At 31.1% G+C, this 12,530-nt stretch overlaps 1 protein-coding gene across 1 annotated transcript in view; it reads right to left on the bottom strand.

Annotated features, from left to right (window-relative positions):
• RpL17 (ribosomal protein L17) overlaps positions 1-12,051 on the bottom strand; it is a 56,586-nt gene extending 44,535 nt beyond the window's left edge. The window contains exons 1-4 of the mRNA XM_085822389.1: positions 11,984-12,051; positions 11,581-11,626; positions 10,184-10,224; positions 716-850 (exon numbers count right to left, since the gene is read on the bottom strand). Coding sequence (XP_085678515.1) covers positions 716-850; positions 10,184-10,224; positions 11,581-11,620 — 216 coding nt within the window. The 5' untranslated portion in view covers positions 11,621-11,626; positions 11,984-12,051. The remainder of the gene's footprint in view (positions 1-715; positions 851-10,183; positions 10,225-11,580; positions 11,627-11,983) is intronic.
• Positions 12,052-12,530: the final 479 nt, after the last annotated feature.

Here is a 12,530-nt window from a genome sequence, read left to right as displayed (position 1 = left end):
CAGTAATAAATTCTCTTTAAAATGATATATACAAGTTTGCATTTTGTGAAACGTAATGTTTTCTATAAGCAGGCAAAGTTCAAACACATAAAAATTTCCACAATTTTGGGCATCACTGTAGTGACTTTTTTGGGGTAGGTGGGACAAGAAACAGGGTAACATAAACATTATGTTTATTAGCTCTTTAGATAAAACTCAGCATAAATACTAATTTATCTTGAGAGCCTCAAACTGGTCCTCTATGTGAAAAGTGGGATGAATCTGCAGAGAAATGGGAAATACTTATACAAACAAATGGTAAAATTCTAATGTCCTTTCCACTTTTATATCTAAACTTGCCGAGTTCTACACTAAGTATTCAGATATGAACAGGCTTGAGATCAGCCAGCTCGTACAGTATATAACCTTTAAATAATATCTCCCAGTTATAATTTTAATGATTAAGCAAAGGACAAAACTGATTTACGTGAAACATGATATTATCTATTTTATTCTAGAAAATATATTTTCTTTCTAGAAAAGGTCGCATTTCATTAAAAAGACTGACAAAATTAAAATTTTTCAGATTCTGAAAACTTATTACGGAATATCAATATGTTAAATTTTGCAAAATATTAAATTCTATAATTGTATTAAGTTCTGATGGGATCACAATTCACATAAAATTTCCTACTTTCATGACTATTTGCAAATTTTTAGAGTATCTAATAACTACCTGAGCTTTCCTTCCAACTCCTCCATTGAATCGACGGAATGGAACTATTTCTTTTTTAGCAATAACATTTTTTAGGAAACGCTGTGCTCGTCGTAGCGACATTTTTTTGATGGCCTGAGCAGTTTCCCTTGTATTCTGAAATAATAAAAAAAAAAAATCAGGCAATTCATACAGTCAAAAGTCTTTAATACAGAATGATCTATAATACGGACCTCAAAGCTACAAACTTTTTGTGCGCATTTAATGTACAACGGGCGGCATAAGCTAAGCTAAAATTATTTATTTCAGTTAATGCTGCAGATTGTGTTGTTCCTTAATCCCCGAAATGGATCCGGCTTATTATTTTTTGCAGACAGAGCAATTTTATAAAAGTAAGGTTGAACTTTCGATTATGTCAAAAAGAATTTCAGATTCTGGAGCTGCCAAAGGATCTGCAAAGCAAAAGAATGTTTCGATGTCCTTCAAAGAAAAAGTGGAATAGCTTCAAAAAATGGATAAAGGCAGATCCGTAGTTTCTCTAACCATTCCGAAATCTGTTTATCAATTTCGTGCTGCTTTGAGGGGGGGGGGGGGTTGTGGCACACAATGAACTGGAAGTTGATCTGTCAGCACTATCCTTATCTTCAGGGCAGATGTTTTTATTTTATTCGGCTTGTAATTCCTTACTAAATGTAGTATTTCATTTTGATGTACTCCATCTTTGATATGATTTAAATCAAAGTCTTTATCATTATATCACGAATACACATCAAACAGTGTTCTGGTTGGAATTTTCTAATTTCGACTATGCGTAATGTATGCTTTACACATGCGTGCATTGAAAGAAACGTTTAATAAAGTAAACAAATAAATATTAAGCTTTTTTTGTAAATTTTGATACCCTTTAGATTATAATTGCTCTTTATTTCATAAATTACGGTTTCATATTTTTAATTTTATAATTTCTGCATGCCATCTTACCAGATTTAAATTCATCTATAATCCGGAATCGCCGAAGTCCCGACGAGTCCAGATTAAAGACTTTTGATACGAGTTTTAGTGGCATACTGAAATTTTCTTAAGAGTGGGTGTAACTAAAAAGTGAAAATACAAAATTCTTGACATGTAATGATTTAACATATTTCAAAATTAAACAAAAATGAAGCAGGTCCTTTCATGTATTTTGTGAAGTTCAGTTGCACTGAAACAGATTGAAAATTGAAATCATATAACTAAAGCTAAAAATATTTAATTACTGGTAATTATTTTTCTTATTCATTTTAGCAAAAAAAATTTTGTAAGCATACAAATGAGCTTAAATATAATATTCATATAAAAATGTTTTTGTGGTCTTTTTTTCATTAGGAGAAAAACGTGCTAATCCCATTCAGAATGCACAACATCCAAAAGCTTACCTTGTGGTATTTTCTTTCTTCTTACCATGTACACTGCATACATTAAAAAAAGGGGATAGTTCTGTATCTCTTTTCCTACTGAGCCGATTAACAAAATTCAACTTAAGTTTTTTATGTTTTGAAAACTTGACTTAGGATATGTATTAGATTTATATATAGTATTGTTCTAATATAGGTATTCCCATCTTGATTTTGGGAAGGTTTTTTTTTTTATTATTATTTTGTTCTGGCTAAAGCCTCGTTCACAAGAGCAGATTCGACCGGTAGCGAAAATCGGTTCTTCCAATGTGTCCTGTTCACATGGGACAAGCATCAACTGCCTCGCCGAATTGAAGGTAGAACTTAATTGAATGTGCCTTACCTCTCGGGAGCAGGGCAAATGGGGAGATTTCTCGTATTATATTGCATGGTTCACTTAATTTTAGTTACTGTTCACTGGACTGTCAGCGAAACAATCGCGCTGATAGATGTCTGGGGATGTGATAGCATCCCCCCAAAAATTAGATAGAAGTGTACAACATACGGAAATTATAGACAAATACAGACAAGGTTATCTGATGCTAGGTATTCCAGAAATATCGTTCAAATTAAAACTAAAGTTAAGGCAAGTGCATATCGGCTTCAACGCGACAAGGGACTTGGTACCTTTTGAATGATTTAAAAAAAAAAAAATTTAAGCATTTTTATCTACTTTTTATGAATATTATTAAATGATTTTGTGAGACAAAATAATTTTAAGCTGAAAAAAAGTTTTTGCTAGTAATGTTTTTTAATTTAAATTTTTGAAGAAAAATTTTACAATTAAAATGTCTTTCTTCTCCTACAATTTTCAATGTCTCCCCCCAGTCTTTTTATTGTATTTATTAGAGTGTTCTTAATAACTTCAAGGAATGATTTTGCAATTAATGAATTAGTTTCTGAGAAAAAAATAAAAATACACTTTTATCTAAAATCTTTAAAACAAATATGATCTCAGTCACATTTTCATTTCAAATAATTTTTCCTTTCAGTATTTTGCAAAACCCATCCTTATTGCTATAAAGTATATAATTTTAAATAAGCAGTAAAAATAATAAAAAATTTAGTCCATACCTGTATATGTTTTAGGACTTTAAGCAAAAGGATTTATAGAAAAAAATACAAAAGGTTTCTCAGTGTGCATTTGCAGTTTAAAGAATACAATCTGTTTAAATAGATATTTAATCATTTTAAATCTCTAAAATTTTATTACTGAACTTCAATACACACAGATATATATATAAATCAAACCTAGTGCTATTTATTCAATTGGTAAATATAAACATAAATTACAAACCTTTTTTTAAAACCTTATGCGGCCAGAAAAATCGTAAAAACTCGTAAAACGCAAGCAGAATTTTTCTTTACCTGTCTTTGTTTTGTTAAACACGTTCAAAACAATTTCAACACATTAATTAATTATAATATTGTTGCGTGCGTACTTATTTGTAATAGATTGATAATAGTTCGTAAATGATTGTCATTGTACTCAAATCTGATGATAGCTTAATTAAATTTATTTTATCAACAGAAACACTTCAAAGTTCTGGAATTTCCCACAGAAATACTCATACAAGTGTTTAGAATATCACTAAGTATAATCAGTAGTTATGCTTCAATCTAATAAGAACATTAAACACAACGAAATGCAAAACGCATCTTAAGATAAAGGTAACTCAGTAATATCTCCAATCTCACGCTGAACTAACAACTGGCAACAATAACAACTTATATAGCATAAATAATGTCATAAAAATAGTGTGGTATAAGGAGATTACTTTGAAACTGATGTTTCGAATTGATGCCCAAGAAACAACATTTCCCATTCTGCTTCATTGCATATCTTTCAAAATTTTAAAAAAAAAAAAAAAAAATCATCCAATTTTCTTTAAATGCAAAAAGTTTCTTTTATAAGCTGTGAAAATGTTGGAAGATTGTAACCGATATATTTTTAGATATGAAATTTTAAAATTAATGCGCATCAAAAAGTCTAAACATATGAATGATTTTCAAAAATTTCTCAAAATATTTTTTAAAAAAATTATGCTAAAATTTTCATTTATTTTTTTCTCCTCTACAGTGTGTTATGGTGCAAACTATAATATTCTGAGATTCTCTGTTTGTTAATATTTGCAAAAAGTCGTTTCAACTTTGTGTTCGAAAAAAATCTAATCCTCTAAACATCAAAGTGTGACACCACATCCACAAGCTGTGGACGTACAAAGTTCTATATCTTATCGGAAAGCAGTTTAAAAATTCATAACCATCTTTTAACAATAGCGACAAGCACCAATACTGAACTAAATAACAGCTTATAAAAAAATAATTAAAAAGCATATATTTTTCAGGAACCATTTCAAAAGTTCAGGTACCAGTTGCGAAAGTAGATTACGGCACAGCTTTAGTGTTAGTCCTTTTTGGCCAGAAATTTGTTTGGTGACATTTTGGAGCGATAAATGTAAAATTATGATAACCTTGGTAACCCTAAATACTGAGCTGAAAAACATGCCGCCATTTCTGTCCACGTATTTTTACAAATTTGGTAGGTATCAGAGCTTTGATGGCAGGAGGGACAAATTGCATGTTTTTCTTAAAGTTACGTTTGTGTTAGGAAAGCACAACGGAAGCACTTCTGCAGAGAACCCCGTAAATGTAAACATCGCCATCTTTGGCGATAACAGTTCAAACCTGGTAACCCATCGGATTTATCCTATTCGCTTGTTCGAAGTTTGCAACCATTCCCCATGTGACCATTTTGTTGAATTATCACTGTCGTTCGCATTTGCAGATTTATATTATTCTTCTCTTATTTATTATTATTTTTTCTGAATTTTTTAACAACGAATAGGCAGAAAAATTTTCGTAGATATATGCTGGTTCTCGGTTCGCGATGAAAGGAAAAAAAAATACGACGGGAGGGGTGAATGCTAATTTGTAACATGGCTGTTCACGTTATGTTCTTAATTATTAACAGCTTTAAGAACCATGAGGTTTCCAACCTCTAAAATAGTTTGTTTTCGTAGGCCACAAAAATGTGCATGTGCATTTTGAAATAATTAAGAAATGCTTTTATTTTTATTATTGGTTATTGTCATCTAAAATTATGAGAATAAATCAATTTTTATAGCACAAAATTTTAACAAGATAATATATTGTTAATGCTTTTCTAACAATAACCTTTCAGAGGATGGCAGGTGTGACATAAATAGATGATTAAATTGAAATAAAAAATATTGATTATCTAAGATGACAGAATAGTTCGCTGCATCCCCATGGTTATCAAAATTGGCAAACCACTGCTGGTGTAAGGAATATACGAGGGCAATCCAGAAAGTAGATTACGTTTTGGAATAAAAAATAAACAAAGTATAGGAAACAAATTTTATTATATACAGATGAAAGCCACACTCAAATACTACTTTTCTACATAGTCACCATACAAATTAAGGCATTTATCGTAGCGATGTACGAGCTTGGAAATTCCTTCGTCGAAAAATTCGGCCGCCTGCGCCTTCAACCACTTCGTTACCTCTTCTTGCAGCTGTGCGTCGTCATCAAAACGCATTGATTGCAATTTCGTTTCACAGTTCACATGTTTCACCCATGTTTCGTCACCAGTAACGATGCGATCGAGTAAAGAGTCACCATCCTTATGGTAAGCGTCCAAAAAGTTCAACGCTGCAGCCATTCGCTGATTTTTGTGGTCCTCTGTCAAGATTTTTGGAATCCATCTTGCACAAAACTTGTGGTAACCAAGCTTTTCGCTGATGATTTCGTGCAACAAACTTCGCGAAATTTGTGGAAAACTCAAAGAAAGTTCCGTTATTGTGAAATTTCGATTTTCACGGACTTTAGCATCGACTTTTTCGAGAAGTTCGGCGGTCACTATGCTGGGTCTCCCACTTCGATCTTCGTCGTGAACATTGGTTCGGCCATTTTGAAATCTTATGACCCACTCCACCTTCAGTGATAATGTTGTTCCCATACACTTCACGAAGCTGCCGATAGATTTCTATCGGTTTACAGTTTTTTGCAGTCAGAAACCTTATTACTGAGCGCACCTCGCAGGATTTTCAATTAACGCAGACATTTCAAACCGTCACAGTATCTGAACGGAGCACAGCACGAACCTCTCACTAGCACGGCTAGATGCAGACTGAGCTGCGCAACGCTCTGACCCCAAGATGGCCGCGCTAGCCCCGCCCCTAGCGGACACAGACGGAAACGTAATCTACTTCCTGGATGGCCCTCGTATTGTTTTCTGTGTTAACTGGAGTTTAAGACAAATTTTTTTCGTATATTACGCTTAACCGGTTAACTTATATTTTTTAAATGAATTTTTATTTCCCTTATAAATCCTTATATATTGTATTATTCTTTTCTGTGCTAACTTGAATTTAATACAAATTTATTTTCGTATATCGCGTTTAACCGGTTAGTTTTACATCTACATGCTTATTATCTGCGAATTTTTACTACCATATGCTTAATATATTGTTTTGTCTGCTAATTTGAATTTACATGCACTAAAAATCACGTTTACGGCTCGGCTCATCGTCGCTGAACGGCGAGTAAAAATGCAACGGCGCCAACGGGTTCTCTGCGGATGAAAACCCAAGCACAACACTTAAAATATTTTTAAAAAAGCTAAAATTTGATAGTTAAAACTGATGCTTTTAAAATTACATCACATGAGTCTTGACATTTTTTCATATGTCAACTCAGCATATTATTATAAACTCTATCCCCCAAGGAAAAAAAAACACATTTTCAGTAGCATGAGGTAAACTCTGTGTTTTCTTTGCTAAGGAAATCAAAATTACCATTGTCTAAAAATACTTTTTTGCCTCATATTAGAACTATAGGGATGTGTAATTGCATGAATTCATAGGTTCAAATCAGGACCAAAATTATTGCTTTTATAACATTTTTATAATTTGACTGCCTATAAAAAATATAATGTTGCTTAGATTATGAAATATATTCCTTATAATTTACAGTTCTCAAATTTTGTAAATCTTACAACCTAATAGTAGTGTATATGAATACCCTTCACTGAGTATTATTACTTTTATTAAGAGTATGTTGACATAACAGTCGACTTTCATTTTAAATTTTATGCCAATTTTCTACATTACTTAAACATTTTATCTAACAGAAATCTGAATTTTTTGTAATAAAAATTCTATAATAAAAGTAAGAGTACAATTTATATATAAAAATCTGACTACATGGCAAGCACTTAGATACTGATTTCAATGTCTTTAAATGTTATTATTATAAAGTTTAGATATATTCTTATTAAGTTAAGATTAACTTTTATTCTCTTATAATGTTTAGATGTACAGAACAGAAGGCACACTTTGTGCTTACAACTCAGTTAACCACTTGTGGCAAGATAACTTATGACAACAATTAAGTTCAAATACATCAATTTAATGCAAAGTTGGTTAAAAACTTAAACGGCATGGAATTCAACTATCAGCAATTTACAATGCAAGACTGAAGACTACAAATCTTATCTTATCTAGCAACCTAGTAACATGGCCTCGAAAGGCAAAACACAGTTTGTTTTACAAACTAAAAATTTCCATTTAGATTCTGGTGGGAAAATGAATGGATGAAATTGATAGTAAAGATCCCAAGCATAAAATAACTCTGGTTACAAAATAAAGAATGTTACATTATACTTTGTGCCCCGATTAATTATTCACTACATGAAATGCTGTCCAAAACTGAACAGGATTTTTGCAAACATATTGACCATATTTTTCGACCTATAAATGCAACACTTCTTCTCTTCAGAAGTAAGATTTAGAATTAAGAAATAAGAAAATAAGAGAGAATTATGAATAGAAAATAAATATATATGCTGGCTAGCAGAAGAAGGATGCCTTTATAAAGTACTTTTTAAGAGAAACTGGCTCAGATTCACATTACATGTACAAAAAACCACAAAAACTCTAGTATAGCCAGCCTGAACTACCACTGTTAGTGGCTTATCACTCCAACACTAGTGGATTCCAATGACTGTTCAAATCTTTCACAGAAATCATCATTTATGATGATTGTTGTATTATTACCATTGGTACAAAATTTACTCATTATGGTAATTTAATTTTAGCTTTTAAATTATAAACATAAATTACTTGTAATAAATTTAGGGATTAAAAAATACACACTTCTTAATATTTTTACAATTTACAAAATTTAATCATAAAAAGTATTTCTAACGGAGCTACAAAACTTGCTCATTATAATTTAATTTGATTTCCTTCACTTTGAAATATTTTTTTATTTTCTTTTAATAACAGAATCTAAGAAACTAAAGTAACATATACTACTAGTTTGAAAAGCACTTATGAAACTTGTAAATTTCATTATTCATAACATAAAAATTAACCTTTTGTAAATTTAAAATATTAGCTAAGGGAAGCACTTCCACAGAGAACCCGGTAAATGTAAACATCGGCAACTTTGGCAATAATAGTTCTAACTTGGTAACCCTTCAGATTTATCCCATTCGCTTGTTCAAAGTTTGCAACCATTCCTCTTGTGTTTATTTTGTTGAATTAACCATGAGGTTTCCAAAGTCTAAAATCATTTGTTTTCGTAGACCGCAAAAATGTGCATTTTAAATAATTAAGTAATGCTTTTATTTTTATTATTGGTTATTGTCATCTAAAATTATGAGAATAAAGCAATTTTTATGGTGCAAGATTTTAACAAGATAATATATTGTTAATGCTTTTCTAACAATAACCTTTCAGAGGATGGCAGGTGTGGCATAAATGATTAAATTGAAATAAAAAAATATTGATTATCTAAGATGACAGAATAGTTTTCTGCATCACCACGGTCATCAAAATTAGCAAACAACTGCTGGTGTAAGGAATGTATTGTTTTCTGTGTTAAGTGGAATTTAAAACAAATTTTTTTTCGTATATCACGTTTAACCGGTTAATTTCAGCATATTAATACTACTTTATATTTTTTAAATGAATTTTTATTTCCGTTATAAATGCTTATATATTGTCTTATGCTTAATAATATAATTCTTTTCTGTGCTAACTTGAATTTAATACAAATTTATTTTCGTATATCACATTTAACCCTTTAGTTTTCATCTACATGCATATTATCTGTGAATTTTTACTCCCATATGCTTAATATATTGTTTTATATGCTAACTTGAATTTACACGCACTAAAAATCACATTTACGGCTCGTCTCATCGTCGATGAACCGCGAGCTTGGCGAGTAAGAATGCAATGGCACCAACGGGTTCTCTGCGGATGAAAACCCTAGCTAAGTACTAATATAAAATAAATATTAACTACTTAAAATATTAATGTTTAATACATTATATTTTGTAATTTAAAATATTAACCTTTCGTAAATTTCATAACTCGTACTATAATCACTGCCATAAATTTATTTACGGTAGTGTTTCATGAATTTATCATAGCTGTACTAGAAATGTTGAAAAGACTGTTTATTCTGATCAAGAGCTTATTTTTTAGGATTGTTATTTAGTCTAGATTGGATTTTGTTGACAATTCGCCATTTTTTTCCGATCTTGAAAGCCGGTATACATTGGCAACTGAAGTTTGTCGCCAAATCAAAAAATCGCCAAAGGACCAATACTAAAGCTGTTCCCAGATTACAAAATTAACAACAGTAAACATCGTTAAAAATGTGTAAACAGTATTAGAAATCTGCCAATTCGGAGACGTGATTGTTCACAGAGGCTTAGGTGTAAAGGGAAGGAAGACGGTGGTTTTCTGAACGGGTCCTAAAGACGAAACTCTTTCATGTCTCCTTTTTCTCCTCTTACCAACGGTAGCTGTGTGAAGGAGCGTTGCATGTGAACGGGGCTTAAGAGTGTATTTTCACTTTTTTACATCCCCTCTGTGAATAAATATGACAAAACTTCTTTTCGGAATGTTCCCCATACATAAAAACCAGAACCAACAATCATATGAATATAAAAACTGTTATAATTCAGATGTTAAAGATATCCATAATTATAAAGTAGAATCATACAGTCACTTACCTTGAAATGAACTCTAAGGTTAGAACCTCGAGCTTTACACGCTAGGGTGGGGGAAGAAAATCAAATCATTAGTAAAGATTTATAAATCTGGATAAAAAATACACCAGTACAGAATTTTAAAGCAGTCATATCACAGACAAACAATGGCTCTAGTGTAGAATTAGGTGCCACTTCGATTAGAGACACTTTTTTTAAAAATTTTGAAGATGAAACCTCACTTCTGGTTACCATGATAGTTTTAACTTTGTTTTAGCTTCCTGATTTTATTTAAAATGAAAATATATTGTGATGTGTACATGGACAAATTTAAGGCAGTGCACAATGCCTAGTTTGTGTAATTCTAGGATGTTTTTTTAAGTGAAAACAGATCGAGGTTTAATCCTAGTATCCGGTGCACACGGGATTTGGCTTCTTTTGGCGACTTTTATGATGAGCAGTAAAAACGGGACATATACGATGAGTAGTAAACGGGTATTCAAAAAATATATATAGTTATACATAGTTACATAGTATATAGTGATAGTATACTATCACTATATGTACATAGACGTTCTTTTGGTAATTTTTGGTGTTGGCGATAATTTTCAAAATCGTGCCAAGGCTGCACCGTATACTAGGATTTTACCCAGATCGATGTGTACATGGACAGAGTTTGTGTAGTTCTTTGACTTCTTATTTTGGTTTTGTGTAGTGGCCATCTTGAAATTGTGCCTTCCTCGCGACGCCGATTTTGGCCTTAAAAAAGAATCGCCAAGAAACAGGGGGCACACCAAAAAACATCTGACAATGAGATTATAATATAAATAATTTTTTTAAAATTCACGATTTTTTTCATATATTCTTTCAACTCCTTATTACAACAATTTTTAAATTAGGTATTAGCCTGGAAACATTATTAAATAAATGCAAATTATCCTTGCAAACATTAAACTGTGTCCAAATTGTTTCATGTTCTAAACTTGAAAGTTAAAATTTTGCATAAAGAATGTATTACTACTGATTAATGTATACAGAAACTGAATACAATATCACACGCAAAACTATTTGTTCTTATATATTAATGGAAAAATAAGTGTAATCAATTTTTAAGAAAAAATTTGACTGTAACACGCATTAGATTACATATATAGTTCAGAAAAGAGCAAGATATGAGAAATGAGTAATGGCATACTTCCCGATACAATAATAGTTAATACTTAGTAATACAATAAATTTTGAAAATTTCTGCACAGAAACAAGAAAGCAGGTTTATAACCAACGTCTATTAGAAATGCTGCAATAATTCCTTTACGAACTTTTCAGCTGGAAATAACAAAAAAAAAAAAAAAAAAAAAAAAAAAAAAAAAAATTATAAACCTAACATATTATACTTCGAAGATGAAGGAAATTATACTTACATTTAGTAGCATTATCTGGTTCCATAGAATACCGAGCCATGATGAACTGTTAAGAACAAATTTTAGGGTGAGGGTGCACAGTTAGTAGGCTTATGATTAAAAATGCTAAATTAACAATTCACAGTTTATTATTATGAAAAACATAAACCGAGACAATAAATTTTGCACTTTTTTTTTTTATCACGGTAACAGAAGTAGTCTATAAAATGCAACACCTAAACACTATGCTTTACTCTACTTTTTGATGTCCAAGTTTTTTATATGAAATACAAAAAAGTAAACGAAATTAACACATAAAAGAAATCTTAATTTTAATTATTTAGAACTTAAATTTTACAATTGATTATGAATTCTTTATAAATATAATTTGGCAAAAGTTGATTAATTAAGATTTCATTCTCACCTTTAGAAAAATGACTCGGATACACACTATACACGATGAAACGTTGCCACAAATGGAAATAACAAATTATTGCACAATACATTCTATTGCCATTCTCAAGGGAAATAATCTTATTAAAATTATATTAGCTATAAATTAATAATCAATAAATAAATTAATGATATTATCTTTTAATTAAATATCCTTTCGGATGGTATTCAATTACGATATTCTACGTGATGGAATAAGTAAACGAAATTAACACTTAATACTGTCTTGCTTTCCGTAACTTTGCTTTGCCGTTGGCTACTGTTGTCTTTGTTCGCAATGAGAGAGGGCGCTGCGATCACCGAGGCAAGCGGCTGGACGTACGCAGCGCTCCGTAAAAAAGTGAAAAAAATTCCTTTCCCCTTGGAGATTATCAATTAAATTACTTTGAAATACTGATTTTTCTACAATACCTACACGTTTTCAAAAGTTTTTCAGTTGCGATGTTGATGAGAATGAAACAGCGGACAATGTGAGGAAGTACAACGAAAGGCTGGAATTTTAAGATAAGTACCCTTCT

Source organism: Stegodyphus dumicola, chromosome 8 (genome assembly GCF_044657685.1).
Source record: "Stegodyphus dumicola isolate Sdum_Otavi_A_Nest chromosome 8, ASM4465768v1".
In the NCBI taxonomy this organism is placed as follows: domain Eukaryota; kingdom Metazoa; phylum Arthropoda; class Arachnida; order Araneae; family Eresidae; genus Stegodyphus; species Stegodyphus dumicola.
Note: the sequence above shows the minus strand (reverse complement) of the source record. Positions and strands in the feature narration are given on the sequence as shown.